This window comes from Halichoeres trimaculatus, unplaced genomic scaffold (genome assembly GCF_033239565.1).
Source record: "Halichoeres trimaculatus isolate MK-OKI-2021-1 unplaced genomic scaffold, fHalTri1.1 fHalTri1_scaffold_5, whole genome shotgun sequence".
NCBI classification, from domain to species: Eukaryota; Metazoa; Chordata; class Actinopteri; order Labriformes; family Labridae; genus Halichoeres; species Halichoeres trimaculatus.
Window position 1 is genome coordinate 22,476,735 of NW_027437183.1, and position 24,351 is coordinate 22,501,085.

The 24,351-nt window shown below is 40.8% G+C and overlaps 1 protein-coding gene and 1 long non-coding RNA gene across 2 annotated transcripts in view; one reads left to right on the forward strand and one right to left on the reverse strand.

The window, feature by feature from the left end:
* The window catches only part of LOC141790591 (uncharacterized), a 63,730-nt gene that overhangs the window by 38,354 nt on the left and 1,025 nt on the right, over positions 1-24,351 (reverse strand). Inside the window, exon 2 of the long non-coding RNA XR_012598276.1 lies at positions 22,941-23,128. This is a non-coding gene — a long non-coding RNA (uncharacterized LOC141790591). The remainder of the gene's footprint in view (positions 1-22,940; positions 23,129-24,351) is intronic.
* On the forward strand, positions 188-10,133 carry angptl2b (angiopoietin-like 2b). The gene is made up of 5 exons (XM_074670472.1): positions 188-618; positions 4,972-5,877; positions 7,890-8,083; positions 8,988-9,258; positions 9,341-10,133. The coding sequence occupies exons 2-5, from the start codon at positions 5,007-5,009 to the stop codon at positions 9,538-9,540; spliced, it is 1,536 nt and encodes a 511-aa protein (XP_074526573.1). The 5' UTR covers positions 188-618; positions 4,972-5,006; the 3' UTR covers positions 9,541-10,133.

Genomic DNA, 24,351 nt, shown 5'->3' on the forward strand with positions numbered 1-24,351 from the left:
GAAAGGGGGGAGGAACCAAGTTCAATTTGTCTGCCTGCCGAAACACTGCAACAGAGTTTTTCATCATTTAAAGGCACCAAGGAGGGAGAGGGAGTGAGAAAGTGAGTGAGGAAGAGAGGGAGGGAGGGAGGGAGAGGGTGGGAGAGAGGTGCATTTGAGAGAGACAGCCTCTTAGAGCTGTGAGGCAGAAGTGATGGATTCAGCCCACAGAAAAGTGACAGTCTTCCCCTAACGGGCCACGGGCAGCACTCAGACCTGCCCTGGAGTCTCAACATCTACCAGGAGCCTACCTCTCAGAATCCAGATAAACTTGACCACTTCTCAGTCCAACTTTTTCAAGTGGAATTTCAAACTATCTATTTAACATTTCCTGAAAAGTTTCAGCTGAGGTAAGCCTGTGCTGGGCTAATGACAGTCTTTAGTAATAAGCTTTAAACATCTACTTCACTGCTGCTGGAATGGACTGAGGTGACAGAAAGAGAAACCAGACGGGTAAGAGGAGGACGCAGAGGTGCAGCTTTCACACTTGGGATGACTTTCTATGAAGAGAAACTTCATTCAGCTTTGACAGAAGGGCAAGGCAACTGAGGGCGCTCATCACTACTCTGCAGTTATCACGTAAGCATTGTGTAACCTTTGATTCTTTTGTGCATTAATCTCATTTAAAGGTTTATTTGAATGATCCAGAGCTTGTTTACATGACCTCATGTCTCTGAAATGATAAACCATTCACATGTGTAACAAGAATCAGAGCAAATGATTGGTCTTCATTTTGACATAAGTTGTTAAAAAGATGAGAACACGTCATCTCGGGGATATTACAAACAAACGGGTGATGTTCTTTCATTAAGCTGACTGAAGTTGGGCTCTGGCTCTGCCCTCTTTATGTAATAGTGATTTTGTTTGATATTGAATTCATCACTTGTCATGCAGCATCTGGTGTCTGACTCACTCTGTTTGGTGCAAAAGGGGTAATTTGTCTCTCTGATGGCTGACTCTCCAAGACATGGCTGAGTGGGGTTAGATCAGCGCAGGGGGATGCTGGAGAGTGGGCTCTTAAGGCTGAGTGCTTTGTGCTACTGACAAAGCACCCCTAAGGGGGGTAAAGTGTAAGCACATGGGTGCTGAGGAGGAGGTGTAGAGGATGATATTCAGAGCCATGGAAGATACATCCTGATACTGAGGTTGTTTTTCTAACATTTGAAAAGTACCTTTTACTCCTCCAGAAGAAGATAGTGTCTACAGCCTGCAGCTTCAGGATGTTCCCCCGGGCTCAAGGGGACAGGGAAGCAGGCAGCTGAATCCCGTCTTTGTTTCCGTTGCCAGGGTAGTGTTTGGATAAGGGGGCTTTGAGGTAAGGAGCTGGACCTCATTGCAACAATTCCCGCGACCCCCTGCTGCTGTGTCTGACTCAGAGCACAAGTGGAAGACAGCACCAGGCACCATGAGACACTGAGCGAAACCTTAATCTGAACAAAAAAACTCCTCCTTTGAGAGAAAAGAGAGTTTACCACCAAACTGAGCAGGTAGCTGGGGTTAATCATGTTTAAAATGTCATGTTACACGCTAACAGGGATTACATGCTTGGGGAAAGAATGAGGTCACCCTACAGGTAATGTAATAGTGCAGATTACCATGAGCAAATTGAATTTGACTCTGATCCAACACATATTGGGTGTCATGCCAGAGACTGCCAGTTCTCCACTGGGCTGGCCCTAATTTGAACATGCAGCACAAAGCCGTCCCGCAAAGTGCCCGCTTCTTTTCAGCTACCGACAAATTAGGTGCAGTGTAGTCATGTTGTGATCTCCTGTTGTGGTTGATGATGATGTGATTATGAGGCATTCACACAGAAAGTAGGACAATGGAAGTGAAATGGGTCAGTAGTTACAGTTCGTCTTACAGGTATTGTCCGGATAAAGGGAGTAGTGGTTTTTGCGTCTGGAGGGTCTAACTCTTTCCGTCTGCCACCGCCGCTGACTCTCCATGTGTGTATGGCAGCTCACTCTAATGAGGTGACGAAGAATGTGAGGAATGCCATGCTCATGCTGAAATGAGAGGGGCTGGGGTGAGACATCAGCCAGTCTTAGGCTGCCCACCTTCTAATTAATATGTGCTGAGCATGAGCAAAACGGCTGCAGAGCAGAGACACGCCGACCTGCCCACATGTTACACTTGATTTCTCACTGAGTAAAATCCTGCAGGAGGAGTTAACACAGACTCACCACCTGTAGACAGTTAAACTCAAACATTCAGGTGTGAGGCAGACTCAGAGAAACTACCTGAGAGGAGTCAGACCAATCACGTTGCACTGGGAGAGCATTTTTTTCTTTAAACCCCAGACATGCAGACGTGTATGACACTTCTCCACACCAGTTAATCATTACAACCATTGACGAGTCAATAGCAGCTTGTTAAAGTGAACTGAAGTAAGCAGAATAATGAGCTGTGGGGGCTGTTAACAGCAAAGACAGAAGAGGAGGAGGCTTTCTGTTGTTCCCTCTGGCAGACTGCAGATGGGTTAATAACAGGCTGTCTCAGATGGGGCAGATGGGACTCTCTCTCAGGTTCCTGGGAGACAGTCAAGGAAGTGTTGTTTTTTATTTTTTCTTTGAAACACACATTAACAGAAAAAACACTCACAGACACGCACATACCACATACGCTCACGCAAAACAACACACATTTCATCACAAGCTGCAGGAATTTTCCCCCCTCATCTTTGAAGTGTAGTGAAGCCTGGAGCAGGAGATTCCGGCCTGACGACGGCCAACATGGGACTCCTCAGCAGCAGGAGTGAATCTCACGGCACCGCGCAGAGACACATAGAGCTCATGTTCCAGAGGGGAGAAACCGCAGGAGCCACTAGCCAAACACAGTCATCAGCACATTACAGGGGACAGGCCTGAGGCTGCTCTATTATCTTACTGTGGGCTTGCTTGAAAGCTGTAATTAGTGACTCCTTAAGGACTTGACCTGAGAGATAATTTTATTGAAAACTGACAAAAGTTTCTTTGATAGTGAGAAATAATATTTGTGACATTAGAGTAACTTCATCAATCAGCATGTGCAGCGGTGACGTCATACAGCCTGGCTTTGTACTAAGATTAGTCCTCTGAAAGACATCATACTGTGCTGACAGACGGTTTCATGGCAAATTGAAAACAGAAAGCACTCTCTCCTTTGAGCTTTTGAATCATGCCAGTAATGAATCAGACAGGGACTTGTTACTGCTGGTTTTTGTTACTTGTTACTGCTAAGTGGTCACATTATTCTCTACTTCCTGTATTTTTGTCTTTGAAAAGGCAAAATATGATATCAAAAAGCCTGACGGGTTACACAAGATCCAGTGAAATGATGTGTTTTCACCATCTATTCTAGACAGATAAAGCCAGGAGGGTCCAATGTGCCAGGGGTCATGTTCTTGGAGAGCGCTGCATTTCTTTTCCCCATGTCTCAGACCTAATGTGCTGGCAGCACGCCCAGAATAACGAGACAAAAACATTTCTGCTGTCTTCTTAATTCGGTTCTGGCTAATGTGTGGTACAGTATCTCTTGCACCGAGATAAACCATAACAAATGCCTGAACAGAGCACTGAAAGATGGGCTGTTCTAACACACGTCTTCAAACCAAACTAACGTAGGCCTCTCTATAACGCTTTCTGATTAGTCTGGCCTCTTTGGACTCTAGGGAGGTGTCACACTGGACCCCTCTGTAATCCAATATGCAGCAGCTTTCAATTAACGTGCCCCGGGCGTTCAGAGTCTTGATATCCTTAAACAGGAGTTACATTCTCTGCAGCGCTCCATGGCATCTGCTAATAACACATCATCTACAAACAGGCTTCCACTCTGAATGCTGGGTCAAACATTTAGGAGTCCCACCCTCATTCACTTTTCAGGAAATTAATAGGTTTGTAAAGAAATGCTGAGAGAGCCTATAATCTAAATATGGATATACGCCAGATCAGGACTGTGCACATCCTGTTTTAGATTCAGCACACTATACGCTGAAAAAAACCTTTAAATGTGTTTTCATATAGCTCTTCTGTGTCCGATTGCCTCATGTATTCCTCACTGAGTAAGAGTTCTGGACAGGGCTGATGCAACATGCTCAGAGGCCTAAACGGTTCCTTGAATAGCATCATCTGGTAGTGTCTCATATTTTCCATAAGCAAAGATGTCCAGGCCTGCAGAGTTGAGCAGATAGGATTGTTTTGTGTGTCAAAGACCAGAAGAGGCAGTTTCCCTAAAAAGAACTTGAGCCAGCACTCCAAACTGATCCAAACACACTCAACAAACACCCACATAACTGAAAAAATAGATCAGCACATCATTAGGCAAAAGAAAATGTTTGTCTTTGAAGCCGTGTGGAGATTACGAACTTTCAAACCTCGTGTTTTGAGAAAGTTTGATGTAGAAACCTGATTCAAACAAATCCTGATGAAAACCAGATGGATTTGATGACACTTGAAAGCTGAAGGTAAAACAGTTGCGATGAACAGGGCATTCTGCATTCATACATTACACATGGATCTATACGTTTCCTGTCATGCACAGTCACAGCAGCCACTGGGGCTTTCAGCAGGAGGAATCAGAGATTTCCTTTCAGATCTAATCTTTTTGGGTCATTCAGATTTTGGGGGGCTCTAATGATCTCCAGCCTTGCCCCTTCAGATGTGAATGCACTGGGCTTCCGTGCTGGCCTCCTCCTGGCACACTGCAGAAGATGCCAACAGTGCATCCTGATCCTGATGTGTAGCCTTTTTCTGGTCTCAGAATACCAGAGAAGGACTTCATTGATGCCCTGTCAGAACAAATCTGTTGTCCAATCTTGAGGTCTTTCAGTTACAACTGTGAGGAAAGATGCTTTGAATTAGGTACGCTCATGTTGTCGTCAGGCAACAAAAGTGGGTCAGTTATGACGGCATTTTCGTTTCATCACGGTCATGTTCTTTATTTTCTGTCCAGGTCTTGGCAGGCTTTGGTGAGTTGGACACTGACTCATGGATCCCCCTTCAATGGTCCTATTGGGGCTCCTTCTCATTTATGGACTATCATGTGGCGTCCAGCAGACTCAGGGGAGTACGTCGGATAGCAGACATGGCAAGGACGGGGTCCAAGAATTTGAGAGTAGTGAAGATGGTTTGGAAAAGGAGTTCCTCTATGCTGGAAGGAGCAAACGTGCTCCGGCTGACCAGCAGCAGGATAAGTGTTCCTACACTTTCATTGTGCCTCAGCAAAAAGTGTCCGGAGCCATCTGTGTCAACTCCAAGGAGCCCGAGGCAATGCTGGAGAACCGGGTCAACAAACAAGAGTTAGAGCTGTTAAATGTGGAGCTGCAGAAACAGAAGAGGCAAATAGAGACCCTGCAGCAACTGGTGGAGGTGGATGGAGGGATCGTCAACGAGGTCAAGCTGCTGAGGAAGGAGAGCCGAAACATGAACTCTAGGGTCACACAGCTGTATATGCAACTGCTTCATGAGATCATCAGGAAGAGAGACAATGCCTTAGAGCTAGCTCAGATGGAGAACAAGATCCTGAACCAAACCTCTGAAATGCAGCAGCTCACCAGCCGATACAAAGACCTTGAGCACAAGTACCAGCACTTGGCATCTTTGGCCACAAACCAGTCAGCTCTCATTGCTCTCCTGGAGGAGCAGTGCCAGAGTCGTCCTCGTCACATGCCGGTCCCCCAGCCGAGGCCTCAGCCACCTCCACCATCACCACCTCTGAACAAGCCTTTCCCACCACCTGTACTCCCACGAATCAACAACCCAATCAGCAACGAGATCCAGAGTGACCAGAAATCTCAACCACCTCTTCCCACAATGCCCACTGGCACACACAGCCCCTCCACCACTGACAAGCCTTCTGGTGAGTCCCCCATAATCCAGAGTTGGACTTTGGTAGAAAATCATACTTTTGATTTATACTTACCAAACATACCTGTTATCACCACAATCAGTAGCTAGAGACAAACAGTATTGTGAACTTTCTCATCATTAATCACAAGACCAGTCACCCACTCCTCCAGTCATAGCAGATCTGAATACGGCCCACACATTCCCAGGGCAAAGGGCTCTCAGTGAGAACAGAAATGCTGTTGTCTGCAGCCTTTTGAGATGCATATCGGCTAATTGTCATGATTCAACCCCCACGAAAAGCACATTGGCAGGGTAAATACATGTTTAAATGGATGATGGATCCTTACTGATGGAGCTATTTAACACAACAGTTCATCAATGACAATACCATAAAGTTAATGTGAATGAATTCTGTTTAGAGAATATTTCCATCACTGCTTCTTTTTATTAGTAGCTTCAGATGGTGGGAAAACAACAAGCCAATCCCAACCTGACAACTGGGAGTTTTTTTCCACTGGCATTTTGTGACACTGCTTGCCATTTTTACCAGGCAGTGAGTGAACGGCAGCCTTTGTATGCAATGTTTGAATGGAGGCAAGTAATTTCCTGCCTACAGCCACGCAACTAACACCCTGAATTGTTACATAAACCCTTAACACGAAGCAAGAGTTTCACACAACGCAGAGCAAAGAGGAGTAGAACACAACCCAAAAGAGCAACCAAAGAGGGGATGGTGTCTAAGAAAAAGGGGAGGGGTAGAGCACAAACAGATAGAGATACCGGGAGTCAGTGATGTCATTTGTTCCACTTGCAGCAGGCAAGAATCAGTCATATGTTCCACTGAGCTGCAGACTTTATCAAGCAGAACAGACCGAGGCAGGGCAGGGCAGCTCTTTGGCTTGTATCTGCTCAAGAGAGAAATTCCTGAGATTAAATGGATGGCAGAGACGGAGTGGTGAGACGGATATCACCCAGAGTAACTTTGTAACACCAGCAACAGTCTGTTCAAATTACATGAACATGTTTTTCTGTTTTCTTCTGGCACAACAACACAGCAGGTTCCCATGGCGTGCATTTCTCTTTATTTCATTTGTCTCCTCTTTCTCTCTGTCCTGCAAACTGTTTATGCTTCCCTTCCCTCACCTCTACCTCTTTGCGTGACCCTTCCATCTTTTTTTCTTTTTTCTCCATTGTATTTAAACACTTTGTAATCCGGGCCAGTTGGCAAACCACACAAGTGTGAAATCTTGAGAACTTAAACACTTTCACAGCCAATTGAATCAGGGGAGCCGGTTGCCCCATTAGGGTTTTTCAAAATCCACTGGGTGTGGAGTTTGAGAAAAAGTCAGAGTGGCACAGGGGAAAGCACAGTTTGACTGATCGGTGACAAAAAGATCAAATAAAACAAAGCTGGTCTTACACAAAAGCTACAAACTTTTGTAGGGATGTCAAACATTTTATTCAGGGGTGTAAAACCAAAATTAATATTGTGCAGAAGTGGTTGTCCTGTTACATCACACTGTTGGCTTCCTGGAAGAAAAGTGTCACTGAAAACAAGCTTTCACATTTTGTCCTCGTGTTAACTCGGTGCCAAAAACCCTTTCTTCAAATATGACGTAAAACCTAAATGTTTAAGCTAAGCACTTAAAGGATGTGTCTGTATAATATAAACTTAAGTAAATCTAACTAAAAGCACACACAATAATCCTTCACTGTAAAGCGTCCCAGATGCTTGAACCTTTTTGCTACTGTTTCCTCATTCAGCAGTCAGAGTTCCCTTCGCCCTCATGCCAGTGTTTCTTTTGGCTGAGAGATCGACAGCCATTTCCCTTGTGAGAGAAGCCGCCAAAGTCAATTCTGCTGTTAAAATGAGAGCCTGTGTTGAAAAATGGGATTCCCTATGGCAAAGAATAGAAACTCTTTGACACTGTGGCTTCTTCTTCCGTCTTTACTTCACAGAAAATGCTGTAAATGTCAGGATTTGACGTGCTTGTGATAACTTTATGACGTCTCTATCCTCAGGTCCGTTTAAGGATTGTCTTCAAGCTCTGGAAGATGGCCACACCACAAGCGGCATGTACCTGGTCAAACCAGAGAACGCCAACCGCCTGATGCAGGTGTGGTGTGACCAGAGACATGACCCAGGTGGCTGGACTGTGATCCAAAGAAGGGTGGATGGTTCTGTCAACTTCTTCAGAAACTGGGAGACATACAAGGTGCGACAACCTCACACCAAATCAAAGAGCTCATAGTCTGGAGGGAAGCTGGTGGCTTGTGCAGGTTGTTTTAACCAGCCAGATGTGAACCAGTCATGAATAGGTAATTGTTCAGGTTTTAAAAGTTGTGATGCAGCAGCAGCGTCAGTCACTGCTAACTCTGCATGACTCATTAGTTCCAGCAACATCAACAGATGACTTCACCCAGAAATAAAAACGTAGGGACTGGACTTACAAGCCACATGGGTTGGTTCTGTCAGAAATCCCTAATACTCTGATAGATTTAATGTTGTATCAAGTTCACCCCACAAATAGGGTAATCAGAAGAGTTGAAACAGCCGTAGAAAGGGAGAAGCAGATCGTAGGTAAATGTGAGTTTCTAAGCCCAAAATTCCCAAAGTTTTCTTTAATCTTAGCTCAGAGCAACAGTTGAGGTTTTTCCAAGACTTCATGGAAACCTTATACCACATTGTATTTGATATTGTATTTTTACACTTATCCAGAAGGGTGTTTCCATAATTCAAAACATGTGCAGGGTAGAAAATACCACAAACCCACTTGCAGTGCAACTAGAACCAGAAAAAAGCAGAAAGACAACAAGCAATCATTGAAATTTTATACCACATGCAGTAAATCCTGCTGTGTTTACAATAACGGAGCTAGTGGAAATCTGGACACCCCATGCTGGCTATAAACTTAACTCCATGGGTTCATTTATATTAATGTTGCATGACCATAAACAACCCCACAGATGGGCTCAGCTCTCAATTGCCTCCAGATCATGAGAAATGACCCCAAATCACCCCTAAGACGTTCAAAGGAGCTGTTCAAAATTGTGTGAAGAGCATTCAGCAAGCACTTCCAGATCTGACTGATACTGTTTTCTTATCACTGCATTTCACAGCAAGGGTTTGGCAACATAGATGGTGAGTACTGGCTGGGTCTGGAGAACATCTACTGGCTGACTAACCAGGGAAATTACAAGCTGCTGGTCACACTGGAGGACTGGTCCGGCAGAAAGGTGTTTGCAGAGTATGCCAGCTTTAGAGTGGAGCCTGAAGCAGATTTCTACAAGCTCAGGGTGGGCCGTTATCATGGCAACGCTGGAGACTCACTCACCTGGCATAACGGCAAGCAGTTCACCACACTGGACCGAGATCATGATGCATATACAGGTAGAGTTTTGAACTTCAGTTTCACATCCACAGATAATAAAACCATACAACAGTTTAATTCATGTTGTTGTTATTATTCCAGGTAACTGCGCCCACTACCAGAAGGGAGGATGGTGGTACAACTCCTGTGCCCATTCAAATCTTAATGGAGTTTGGTACAGAGGAGGACACTATCGCAGTCGTTACCAAGATGGAGTTTACTGGGCTGAGTTTAGAGGAGGAGCCTATTCCCTAAAGAAAGTGGTCATGATGATCCGTCCAAACCCCAACACCTTCCACTGAGCAACCCAGTATTGCATACTGTATCTCAATGAAGCAAAGCATTAACTCTGAAAGCAAGATCATTTTTCAACAGGATGGCACCTGGCCAGACCAAATGATAAAGAGAAGGATAATGTTGAAAATGCAATATAATGACATCAGGCCGATAAACTGGTAGCTAATAGTGCAGATTTTGCAGATTTTGTGCACCATTGTCTTTACTATTTCCCCTTTAAAGTAAGGCTCAATTAGGACTAATGCAGATGAATGTTTAAAACACAGTCTTTAGCAGAAACTAAAAAACATTAGCAGACTGTGCTCTCTTTTGAACTCACTTGGATAGGTTAAATTTTCTTTGTAATGGGAAAAAACGTGTCATTAGTTCATTTTCATATCTTAGAGATAAGAACCCCACTCTTTGCCTAGTTTGTATTTTGTTTTTGTTTTTGTTTCTCTTGAAAAAAAGAAGAGACTGACACAGGAAATGATTCCAGTGATTTTTAATTTCATTCTGAAACTTTTTTTTAAACGTGTAATTTATAGGTACAATAACATTTATTAACTTGTAATACAGGGTTAATATTCTGGCCAGTTTTTTTCTTAATTTCAGTATATACAACACAAATATTGTCATTTTCTTTTTTTGCAATATTTAAGAACTTTGTGGAGGTACACTCTCTTCAAAGTGCTTTATTTCATTGAAAATAGTTTTTCTTTTTTCTTTTTTTTTTGGAAAATTCTTAAATTGCTTGAAGAGGTATCCATCAATTTGCTTGTATGAACCAAGCACTGTATTTACTGTATAAATTCAGCAGTTTGTTGATGTCAATAGATCCAACACATTGCGTCTGTACATAAGATATTTGTAATATAAGGTTTTAAAATGTGTTATTTCTCTTTTAAGTTGCAATAAAAATGTACAGCCTGTGTGGATTTTCTTTTTTGTCTCTTTGTTGAAGCCATACTGTCAATAGTTGAGCATTTATACTTCCAGAGAAGTTCACCAATGATTCAAAGAGCAAGAAAGACCACTGTTACAGGATGTGAGCATGAATAAAACTTTAAGTAATTTAGCCATTTAGTGTTGATAAAATGTACAAGTTATATTCATCATGTCAGACCAGTTTCAAAGTGATGATAAAACAAGTCTGTCAGTCAGGCAGCTTAGAGTCATATATCATCATCATCAGACGTCAATGCGATCCATACTCAGATCACAGAAGGCCTAGTGGTCAAGGTCACGCTCCATGAGGTTCGCCCTTTAAGTGGGTGGCCCTGGTTTGAAGCCAGCCTGTGGCCTCTTTTCCGCGTGTCACTCCTCTCTCTCTCGCTCTGTTTGCTACTCTATCCACTGTCCTCCTCTATCCAATCAAAGGCACATTAAGTCCAAAAAATAACTTGGAAAATAGAATCCTTACTCTTATTTTTATTCTTTATCACGAACATTTCACGGACAGTTCTCTTCAGTCTTGACCAAGATAAACCATCATTATGGTCATCATTTGTAACCTCAGGCTCATACATATGATGTATCTGTTATCTGTTGAGATACTCTCTGTCACCTGAGCACTCAAGATGAAGTAGTTCTAGGCACCAACTCCCAAAAGACTTGTTTGAGGTTTGTGGGCCATTTTTGATATCTATCATTCCCTTCTATTTCAAAGGCTTTGAAATAAAGTCTGTTTTCTGAAGCACTTAACAGTAACCTTGTCAATCCGATTTGAGACACCAAAGTTATGACAGAAAGCTAGTGGAAACATAAACATTAAGCCTCACCCTATGTCTCCTGACAGTTGTTGAGGTCTAATTTTAAAAGTTACGAAGGCGCATTGGTGGAAGTGGCCTTTATGGAAAGAGTTCTAATTGATTTGTAGTAATTTGTGGCTCAGCCTCATGTTGACCAACACTAACATTAACACTAAACCTTGCTCCTAATGGCTAATATTGTTTGGGAGTTTCTTGTCATAAAGTCATGCAAAATGATTTTAGGACCTGTGGGGCGTTTTGACTTCTGGATGTTTGCACCCTCTGGCATGGTAGATGTTGCTAGCAACCCTTCAATCCTGAGGGTACAGTCTGGCAGTGTGGGGTCAATTGAGTACAGTTAACCTCTTCTTTTAACAGACACGTTACTGTACAGAGCCTTCATTAGAAAACCAAGGATCTTCATTGTATCATATGACTTTATTTTTTGCAGCCGTCAGCTGTTCCATGCTAGGTGTTTTCCTTTCCAGAGCAGATTTTTACTTTTCCATGTGGAGTTGCATAACAACCCTCAGCCTCTCTGGATCGGTTTTGACTGACGTGTGTAGAGTTGTAACTCTTCTTTCGTCCTAATACTTTGTTGGCTCTAAATATAAGTAGAGGCTCTTTTTGGTCCATCCCGACGGGTCCTAAATCTGTTTGGAGGTCTGACTTTTAATCTGCTTTGACTAGAATTACTGCCATGTTTTCATTCTTTGAATCATTTCTTGAAATCATTTGATAGATTTTCAGTCACACTGTCTTGCCTCTCATTGACTTTCTTGCTTTGACAGACAAGTTTGTTACTTCAGTGCTTTTTGTAACCTGTTACAAAAACAACAGATGTGTCTCCAGTCTGTCTCCACTCTTTCATGGCACCAGATCAGACAGGTTAATTCAAGTTTTAACCTTCTCGTGATAAGTCAATCAGTTAACTTACACTGGATCTGTCCCATTGCAGTTTAACTGCAAGGCTAGTCCAGGAGGTCGCAGGTAATGCACAACTGGAGCTGTGACACATAAATTCAGTGTAGGGTAGATTGAGCGGGACAGCAAGTTGTGCAATAGAACTACCTACCTGTACCTACTACCTGTCAAAACCAGATCTTATTTAGCTGGACTACTATTCTGAGCAGCGAGTGGGCGTAGCACAGAGCAAGTCAAATACAACCAATGTAGAAGCTAAAATAAGTTGAGCTGTTTTTACTTTCTTTGCAGTGTAGATGGCGTTGTCACTTTGATGACGTCATTACCCTTTATTCATTCCATGGGTGTGGTTATTCTTTTTTTGTACTTATTATGTATGATGGCGGGAATTTAGAACAAAAGGACAGAGCAGAGTCTCAGAGTAGGAAGCTCAGATATTTTTTGTTGACCGTCACCTTTTCATCCTATCTTTTTATTATTCTACCAGTATTATTTGTTTAGTTTTTCATCAAGTATTATTTTTCCACATTTGCCTGAATTACATATTGGCTCGTTTTTGATTTTGGATTTGTTTTTTGGCACAATAAACCCTTCAAATTGATCACTGGACTTGTATTGAACCTTTTTTGGACGTGTCACAAAGAAGAGCTTAACCCAGCGGCTGAACAATTGTTCGACAGCCGCAACAACCAAAGTAAAATGAAACTTCAAACAGACAAAGCTTTTACTAAACAAGGGTGAAGCTTGGCTCGACTTTCACTCGCTTTCGGGCACTTGGAGAGCAGGTCGAGATGAAAAAATAAAGAGCGATGAGTCATATACCCGTGGTTAGCTTGTGCCAACATGCCAAGTCAGGTGTATGGCTCTCAAGTCTCTCCCACGTAGAAACGTGATGCTGCAGGAGGTTAATGGGCTAGTGGATGTGTTCACATAATCAAGGTTGGAGGCTGTGGGTGTGCGCTGCTGCTGGCACTGATCCAAGGAGGAGCCCAGTGTGAATGTTGTGTTTGCTAACAAGTAACGAAAATTCCTGCAAACCCTACCTTTAAGTTAGGTGGGGTCAGCACTTCCAATTTAGCAGCCACTGTTTGTAGAATTCAAAACTCCACATCAGTAACCAAAAATGACTTGGGTTAACTGACGTGGCTTATACAGTGCATTTATGCATTTTCTAAGCACAATAGGGAGGACTGTGAAGAAGCAGTCTATTTTATTGACAGGTTAAAATCTACAGTAAAACTAGTAGTATGTCTGCAAACAAACAAACCTCAGATACATTCATTGGTTTGATTCATGTTACACACCAAGGAATAATCAAGGCCTAATTGAAAACCTCATAAAATGTTTCCGAAGACTGGCCTGTGAGAAACATACAGTCTGAAACACTATCAAGATGAGTGTTTGCATACAGAATATACAAGCCAGGAAAAATGACAAATGAAATGTGACAGGCTAGTAAAACTAATGCATCCAGCAGTCCTCTCCACTGACAGCAGAAACCACCTTCACTTTACTATGTGTGAGTGAGATTTCCAAAGACAGCTGCAAAATGAAGCAAAAATGACTTAGCACTGCACTGAACCAAGCTCCATTAATGTCACATTTTGTGATTTGAGCTGAGAGTTTAGAAAGCATTTAAAATCTACTTAGAATGAATTCCACTTATCCAGACCACTTATCAGAGAGCACAACGTCAACCTTCCACTGATATCCTCTCACTCATTACAATGTCTGCATTCTTTGCTGCCAGAGGAAAGATTGATGCTTGTGTTGAAACCAAAACACTCGTCTTATATTAAACAGACAAACACTGGCTGCTAAAACTGGCACATAAGTCAAAGTCACAAAAGCTTTCTTCCTCATGACAAAGAAGCTTTGGACTGAACAAAGGAAGACATTCATCACTGCTACTGTTGTCAGCTGTTTCTGTGCAAGACAGACCGAACAGAAAATACCGGTTTCACACTAAGTCCTTCTGCCTTCTTGATTGGTAATACTGTTTATTTTTTTTACATTACATCTAAAAACAGTTTAAGTCTGCTTTTTTAATCAACCTAATAGTGGTTAAACAGAGGACGGTGTTTCATCGTCTCCATAAACAGAGAGGACAGACTCATTGGATGCCTTGTACGTCTGAGAACTCACCACGATGGAAAACCTTCAGTAAGGGTGGCCTGTGCATCCCCCAATCCTCAACCAACATGGAAACCATGGGCTGACAGAGAGCTTACTCAGCATAAATAGGACCGCATTTCCTGAGCCTTCAAACCTGAAACCTCAAACTGGCCTGTATTGTTGTTTCACATCTGTAAAGTCCATGTACGGGTGCTTTAAGAACCACTTTCTGCTCTCCTGTGCACCCACAAATAGTTCACACTTCACCTTCTGAGTGAATGTAGACCTGGCAGGACAACCACAGCTCAGAGTTTACACGAGAGTTGTAACCACGTAGATGTGACACTTTTACTGTAACATGTAGGCAAAGAAAAGAAATGCCAACATGGCACTGGAACAAACAGTTTTTATTTTACTAGTTCTATTTTATGGAATTAAACAAATTCTTCAGACAGCAATATAAAATAACCCTCTTTCATGTGTCTCCTCTGATACAATCTTCAGGCTTTGTAAAACATACAGATCTCTATATAAAGTCTTTTTTCATGCAGCTGAAGAAAAAAAAACAAAAATTGGGTCATTTTTTATTCTGAAAAAATTTTGAGGCTGTCATTTGTACTTTTAGCTCCTCTCGTTAGAATTGCTGTAACTCTCTGTAAACGCGTTTAAACCAACAGTGGGCAGAGATTACAGCTAGTGCAAAGCGGAGCAACACAACTCCTGACCTGAACCAAAAAGAGAGACCAGTTAATTCCTCTTTTAGCGTCTATTCACTGGCTCCCCATGAATTTCAGAATTGATTGTAAGATTTTGTTGTTGACTTTTAAAGCACGCTCTGGACTTGCACCGGTCGCAACCTGAGGTTCTCAGTACAGTGACTGGGTCTTTTCTGTCAGAGCTCTCACGCTTTGCAACAACCTGCCTGAGGAGATCAGAATGACAGACTCTTTGTCCTCTTTTAAATCTCCTCTAAGATACATTTTGATTGACATGGTTCTAACGCAGCATTTTGAAGAGATTTTTAGCTGAGCACATTTTAACCCCTGAAAACTCACTTTTAACTTTTTTTCTCAGGCATTATGATTATTTTAGTTGTTTAGAGTCTTTTAGTCTTTTGTTGTTTTTATTTTTCAGTTTTTCTGCCTTTAATTTGCTGGTGTTTTTAAACCTTTTATAAATTATTTTATTCTTCTGTAAGTTTGTGGCTTTTATTCTTGTCCTCCTTACATTTCTCTGTTTTTTCTTTTAGGTCACTGTTTGTTTTAATTTTGTACAGCACTTTGCAACCCTGTTTTGAAAAGAGCTGTATAAAAAAATCTATCATTATCATCACTAAAAGGAGGAAAACAGGAATCAAAAGAAGCTCTTTCTGATGCACTGACTAGTGTTAAGTCATATTTAAAAAGGTTCCAAGCAGCAGACAGAAATCACTGATGTCATAAATTTCCATCGTTCATAGCGTCAATTAAAACAGTTAGCACACATTTATTTTTCTCAAGTCGCCATCCCTGAGGTGTATGTGTGTAGGAGGTGAGAAACATGAGAGGAGCTGTCACAAGTGCAATGATGTGCAATGACAACAGACCTGTGGTCCAGTCAGACTGTGGGGCTCTACAGTAGTCTGAGTGTCTACTCTAATTATGTTGACACAAGTTGTAGAAAAAAAAAAAACTTGATTTCATAATGTTTTTTTTTCAGAAACCAATAATATCAAGGGTTTTTGATAGTGGGTGCCAAGTTGGAAATAATCGCTCAATCTAACAACAAATAACCTATGAACAGACAAAAGCTGATTGTTAGCCTTTTGTCAAACATAACCACCTCTCCTTCAACAAACCAGTCTCTCTTATGATAAAGATATACGTCTTAGCCTTCATATCCTCCAACAGATGTGTTCTAGGAAATCTAGATCTAAATTTTAAGTTTTCCATTGACAGCAGTGACTAAACTCAACGCACACGCTTTCTGTGAAAATTGAGGGTTAGACCCGAGCCTTCCAGAATATCAACTGGCCTGCAGTCAGTTGCTAACCATTTAGCAAAAACCATCAGCTTCTTCCATTCATCTTCATTCACAGGCTGATGGTAATTTACCCACTCAAAAGAAGTGCTCTGGTGACGTCAGTCTGATTAGTCGCATCTGTGTGCTTAGCTCATAGGTGGTAGCTCTAACACAGACAACTTTTGGGATATTTTCATACCGTTTGACAGAAAGTGCAATTAGTTTGTCTTGTCAAGTGAGCTGTCTTGGAGTGACTCATAATGAAAAATACTATTGGAAAATACAGTTGGGTTGGTATTTCTTTGACAGTGGCAGCCAAGAGAGAGCAAGTGTACGCAGCTGTGACCTAAAGGTGTGCTGAAATGGAAATAAAGCAGCATGACATTAAAAACTCAAGGCTTCAATTTCTGACCTTGATCACATCTAAATTAACCTGTTAAAGCTGACAGCTGTACTTCAATACATCATTATGTGTGCTCCTTTAAACTTAATTCTTGACAATTATCAGCTTATAAATATATGACAAAGGGAAGGCTTCAAAAACATGGGCGGTTTCATCTCTGATGACAGGGAGGCCAGTACCGCTCTTAATAAAACCACAAAGAGCTTCAATCTACCATCACTTCTCCCTGATACCATGCCAAATATGATGAGTTCTCAAACTGATGAACAGGGTACCAGAGCATCAAGAGGCTTTAACTTACTCACACACTTTTTGGACTCTTTACCTCCACAGTGAAAAAAATCATCATACATTAAGCCTGCAGTGACCTCAGACAGGATCGGATACCAGGAGAAGACATCGAGCCACAGTGCTGACGCAGGCCTAAAGCTGCTGACATGTACCAGGCAGAGAAGCCAGTAAGTCTTTGGGAAGATTGTTCAAACTGAGCTGAGCTGCTGTAAGAGGCTGACTCCTCACTGACCCCTGAGAGGCTGTGGGAGCAGAGTTTAACTACCATCTAACGCCTTCTAAACACAGGAAGGAAGATCTCTGTGCATGGTGGTAAGAGCACCTGGTAAGCTTTCCTTCACTCCCCAAGTTTGCCTGCAGGTATCTTTGCCTTCATGTGACAAGCTGCCTCCTCATACAGGCTTTTCAGTATGACGCACAAACAGCATTCATGAAAACATTTTTCTCTTTAGTATTACCAGACAATTTTAAACAAAGATATTATAACAAATGTTCAGGTGCTGTAAAAACTTGCACTTCAGGTAAAAAATAAGAGAAGAGAAACTAATCTGAATTTGCTTCTGATAAATATAGAGATTTGTTTCTCTGCTAGGTTCTTTATGAAGATAGAATCCAGGTAATGAAAAATTAGGTTTCATTTCAACTTCATCCATTTAGCTTGATGGCCTACCATTTGTTTAACTTTGTCAATGATAGTAACAAAGCTTAGCAAAAGTTCAGTCAGTTAGACTGTATGCTAACACTCTTCTGTTTCCTCACTTGCTCTTTCGTTTCAACTTTTCTCTCAATCCAATCACATAGTCACCGCTTCCATTGTAAGTCAATAATCTCATAGCTGTCAAAGCTGTCGATGTCGATGTCTTCTAGCACCATGGCGTCTCTTCTGCTTGTCAACTGTCTTTCAGGCTCTCGTCACGACCCTCCTCTTCCCTGGGCACCTCCAGCCTTCATTGCCCAATTTTGTGCTCTTCAGCACCACAGTCCTCACCAAATCTTCCAGATCCAGCCTTCTCAAGACTCTCAGCACCACCACCAGTGTCTAAACTCCATCGGGGGATATTCAGAATTCCTAATATCATTGTACCCCCTACACTGATTATTTTACTTAACCCCTGGTGGGGTGCAACCCCCCTAATTTTTCTTTGCATTTTTTCATTAAATCTGTTCATAACTCTTTCTGATGTATATGTCTCTCCTGATTGGAATGTATTTTAAAGTTTGTTTAGGAAGGTTTTGTGACAGATGATACTTCTAACGTGTTATTTTTGGTATTTATTAGACGAAGTATAAACTACTGTTTATTTGTGGTGATGAAAAAACAAAGCTGTTCTGAAGTTCAAAATTGAACGAATCAGACAGCTGTTTTCCTGGGTAGTTCTTTTTTAAAAATTGTTATCATTTTACTGTTCTAATTCAAAGATATTACTTCATTAAAATGATTTAACTGTTAAACATGCTTTTGGTTCCTTTTATTTTATGGTTATTCTGCAAAGCTACAGTCAAAGCACTTTAATGTCTCAGGATTTGTATGAACATTATAATTTTTAAAATTATCACACTGTTTTTCCTCTGCTGATGCCTGTATTTATAAAATAATTCCAGTCAGTCAGTCTACAGTTGTTGTTTTTAATGGGGGGCTTTTAAAGTCATATTGCACTTTCCTTTTCTCCCATATCGAGTGGCACTTGCTCACCCTACTCCTCTTCTACTGCTGTTTGTTTTGTGGGTAGTTTGAGACTTTTTTTTGTAAAGTGTGTGGTCTGTTATTCAGTTTCTTTTGCATAAGTATATGAATAAAGACATAAGAAAAAATATAGTTAAGTAGCAAATCCTCATACATGGGCAACAATCACCATAATATGCCTGTTCAATAGACACACAAACTACCAAATTCAGCTAACCAGTGCTTCAGGATCTCTCAGGCCTGAGGGTATATTTACATATTTGAAAAGTGACTACATGTGAGTACAGGATGTAAAGCACTATAAAAGCACAGCATAGGGCGGAGAAGGAGGGGTTTCCAATGTATCCTTCTCATATTTTCCAGTAGATATGAGGCAGAGTCATGCTAAAGTCTCTCACAATGCAAGAAGAACCCAGTACAGCTGTGCCAAAAAAGTTAACTTCATAATTACCAAATGAGCAGAATACTCAGTTAAACTGAATCCTTCCTCATGCAGAATAAACAATGATGACCATAGAAAAGACACAAAGTCTGCTGTGTGAATTATGTTTCCTGTCTTCTTCCTCTCTCTTCTCTTCTCTTCATCTTTCTGTCATAGCTGACCACAGATTGAAAACAAACGGATGTCCCCATGCTGTCTCTTTTTGGTCTGGACCACTTTTCCGTCTCTGTCACATCTAAGCAGTGAAGAATTTTACTGAGGTTACACAGCTGATCAGTGTCACTGCTGCAAGCAAAGTCAGCAAAAAGTCTGAAAACTGGAAAACAAAATTGTAAGATCCCACATAATTCTGTGCAATAAAAGATAATGGACCTCTTTGTGTAATTAATTCAAATAACTCTATTGTGTTGCTTTAAAATTATTGTGATGTAATCAGGAGTAATTCAGAGTGCTTTAAAAAAGAAACACAACAAAAAAGCTTTGGAGGAGTCGTCTGATTACTGTTTATATCTGAGTGTAACTTTTGGATTTGTTTTATTTTCCAAACGCTGAGCTCTTGAACTGATTTCAAACTGTGGGGATGCGACTTTTCTGAAAGTATAAAGCCATATTCCTTCACCTTTGTTTCATGTCCGGCCAAAATGTCCTTGAGACCTCTGCAGGGAGCTTAAAGGAAATCTCTTAAGGAGAGAGGGGAAGAATTTCCTTTGCATTATGGAAAGTGAATTTTGCAAGTTATTGCTGCAGCCATTGAGGAGGTATTTGGTTACATCAAGGTTGTTCACTGCCAAATACTTATAATCAGGCCAAAAAGAAAATCTTCAAAAGAAGTGCTGGAGTTTTTACTAAACTTCCTAAACTTGGTTTTTGATTTAGTATGTTACTTCTTTGTGTAGCTTGTGTATGAGCTGAACGTAACTAACTACTAAATAATACAGACACAAGGACAAACATATGAACCCCATTATTTTTTAGTAAAACTATGATAAATCATTTTCAAAAACTCCACATGTTGAATAAAGTTTGATTCGGGCTGCAACGGGAAAAGTAACAACAAAGGTATAAAATTTCCAATACTTGGCTTCACAAAACTGATTTTGTTTCCCTGCAGTTTAACATCATTACTTTATCAGAAATACATTTGAGAGGCATCAAGAGATTTCAGGGTGAATCAAGAAACAAGTTGAGATCAACAGTCTAGACTTTTACCTCATAGGTCTGTCCTAAATTATCTGAAAAACATTCCATGTCAACAGAAATTGTAGTCTATCATATCAAGTTAATGTATTTTTTTTTTAACTTTTTCATCTCTCCTTTACAAAACCAACTTGGCATTACTGTTTCCTAACTCATTGATAAGTACTGTTGATGAAAATCTCAAAAACAGCTTTGGTCTGTTGGTAGTGCACCAAAAGCCTTTGAACCATTACTGGACTGTGAGTCAAAATTATTGGAACATGTATCACCTCCCGTGCAACAGACTGACTCTGTTTTAATAAAGGAAAATATGACCAACATTAAAGGGCTTTCTCTGAAAAACCAGGGGTTTCTCAGAATCTGACAGATGTTCCTCTTTACTTGGGTTTTATGTTATTAGGTCATCCCATACAGCGTGGCACGCTCATCCAAACACAAGCTTTTCTTCATCTGTGAGAGTGCACCTGATTATCTTTGTTACAGTACTGGAGGTATATACATTTCTTGAGAAAATACAAGTGCTGTCAGGCGAATAAAAAAAATAATGTAATTAATTACAGGATTTGTAATTAATTAATCTAATTAATCGCATTTTAATCTCATATCTGCTTATGGTCCCAAAATAAAGAATTTGAATTCCAGGACATTAAAATTACATTAAAAGACATTAAAAAAAAATTAAAAATTAGGTGGTAATATATACAACACATTTTTAGGTACCCTGATGCATAAGGAACACATGAAAAAAGTTTTATGGTTCTATCTTTACAAAAACTACACATTCCTGCACCTAAGATAAGCTGATTTGATTTTTGGGACGGTTTTCGCTTCTGTCACATTTTTACTTGATGTGGACTCAATTTTCACTGCAATATGAACTTCTATACTTCTATGAGGTCAGGAGAACCAGGGCTTAAGGCTAAAAACTGTGAGGAACTATGTACAAAACACTTCATTCAAGTCTTGGATCAAAGAAAAGTGAAGTATTTTCAGTTTTACGTGCTCTGAACACACAAACTGTTGCTGTTGGTGCAGAGCAGCCCCAAGCTGAAACATGACACCAGGAAAATGGAAGGAAATTTTCAAAGGATTCTTTACATTCAAATACAAGATATATATCAATCATTCAGGGCTTGTTTAATGCAGTCAAGAGTGTAGAATTATCTGTTTTTTACAGAACTGAGCTAGAGCAAACGGTTGATTTTCTGCAGATTTTCAAAAAAGAAGTGTGAATAAACGAGATGCGGATGGCAATCCCCTCAAAAATCACCCTCGCTTACCCTAGGTTTAAAGCATGTTGCTGACATCATGTGTGATGCATTCAGGGACCGTCGGAAATTTGAAAATCTGACGAGACCACCACTTTTTCCAAGTAGGACAAACGGTTTGTAAACGCCAGACATTTGAAAATAAGTGCGTCTTTGAACGCCCCGCGGGTTTGGATCCAGATTAATCTGTGTTAATTTTTATAATGCGTTAATTTGCGGTGTAATTAATTAATCTAATTAATGCGTTAAAATGACAGCCCTAGAAAATACACAATGAATGGTACACCATGTTGATGCCAAAGATTGCAAATTCACTGGGAGTGATGCGGCGATCTAGTTTGTAATAATTACATGCATATGTAAATTAGCTATTTGAGTCCAGTGACCCAATTCAATTACAGACTTCTGTTATTGTTTCATGAACTTACATCCTAGAAAGTGCACGCAAAGGTATTCATTTAAAAGCAGCGTGGCCGTTCAGATGGTTCTGGAAAGAGCTTCACATCTGTATAGAAACTGCACTGATCTGACAAAAATTTGGGAAGTTACAGTAAATGTTACCCATAATCATTCATATTCATCCTGATGTCATGGCCTTGTTATCACGTGGAGCACACCTGTCAACTGCAAGCGGCAACCTCCGGTCTGGGAATATGAGACAATGTGGAAGTGCTAAAATCTGCTGTTTCTGGAGTGTTCGCTTGAGGCTGGCTCCGAAAGTAGCAGAAGTCACATACACACCAAGCCTAAAAAAGCCATTTTCAAAGCAGAAATGAACCTATTTACAGCCTGGTTCAAAAAACGTCTCCTGTCTGAGACGCTAATTTTACTACCGGCACCCATTGTACAGGGGGTTAATTATTTTCTAAATCGGAGGATATTAAGATTGCAAGCTCCCCCAATAAGAGGCATGGCTGAGGGTCACGTAACCGTCAGGCGCCAAATGGCTGTAGGCGAAGCCCTTGCCACTACCAATATGGCTGCTATAGCCGATGTGCTTCATTTTTAGTTTCAGAAACAGACGGGTGACGTCGGCGAGACTACGTCCATGTTTTATACTGCAGTTATCCCAAAAATCAAAGATACAAATTTGGCTATAGAGAGACAAGCACTAGCATACCTTGTACTACCAGGTATGGTAGTAGCTAGTAGCTGTTCTGGTTTTCGGCTTCATTTCATCATGTCACACCTGTGCTCCACTCACATCATATGTAGGGACACTCAGCTAAAGAGCTGTCAGGGTGAATCAAAGTACAGCTCTTTAGCTGAAGAAGTCATTCCCTGCAGGAAAAGCAATCCTGGTGAACCAAAGGTCTGTGTTTTCATTCTGTGTAGGTGGAATCCTCTCACCTGTTTTTCTAGACTTCCACGCCACTTCCACTCAAATCCTTTGTAGCGAGGCAACAGTATCCTATTCAGAGGGCTGTTTAGCTCTATTGCACGGCAACGTGGTCAATTACCCTCTATTGTCATATGGTCATTGAGGTAGAATGTCAATTGGGTGGAAACTTTTCCAAGTCTGAATCCAGGAGCAGCTTCTGAAATGAGATTTGAAAACAGCTTGTGTTAGTTGTGAAACTTGTATCTCCTCTGTAAAGCATTAAATAAGATCAAAAAACAGTATCAGTCACGCTGGCTTACATACTCTTTATACATCATAAACATCTGACTCTGAGAAAAATTTAAGTGATCTTGCCAGGCAGCGTATGTACTTGTTTGGAGATAGTTTCATCACAACAGCTTGTCATTATTTTCGGTATTAAACATTTTCACCTTCCAAGTGACACTAAAGCCAAGTCAAAACCTCTACTTCTACAATACCACATGAAGTTTTTAGTTAAATAAAGTTCTGCTATTTTACATATATTGTCTCTTTCCTGAACATTTTCTTCAGATTACCTAACTTTGAGTTGCCTAAGGCATCAACTTTCCAGTCTCTTCTTTTAGAAATCAGGCAGCAAACTCAAAAAACAATTAAACCAGCTAGGTACCTGATGGAACAAGGCTCTAGACGCTAACTTTCCAACTCCAAGTGATAGCTTGTCTGTATCTCAAGTTACACTGCCTCTTACAACAGCTAGTTTTCTAGCCAACATGAAAAAAAAACAATTTAGATACTGTTTTGCTTACAAAAAGCTGAAGAAACTCAGAACACACTAAAACATAGTCAAAGTGTAAATAAATGTGATGGTTCAAGTCGAAAAAAAATCTTTTTTCTCATATCTTTTTTCTGCTGAAACTTTGAGATTTTACTGTAGAAATTTCTCGATTGCCGCTGATAATTTTGCCTGTGGTCCTGACTTTTAAGATATTACAAGAAGGCATTAGAAGAGAACAGGGTTTGTGTCACATTTTTTACTCTAGTGTGAACTGCTCGTTTTCAAGATATGTTAGAATATTTTCCTACATTAAACTGAACCTTGATGTGTCGGCTTGAAATGCGTCTCCCTCTCATTTTCCAAATCATTGCAAGAAAGAGCTAAAGAACTATCAAAGACACTCTTGCACATTGTGACAACCAGCCCCATCATCGGGGCTGGTTGTCACACAGTTTGGAGTTGTTTGACAGGTTTGTCAAAAGTTTGTCTGGTAGAAAAGGTAAGAAGGCAGAACTAAGTTTTAATGTTTAAATGCACCGAAAAGTTTAAAAATACATAACTGAATTCATCTTAACAGAAAATGAGCAAGGTGCATGAAAAAAAAACACATCTTTAAGCCAACTTACTGTACAACAATGTAAGACAACCAACCCCAAAGAATA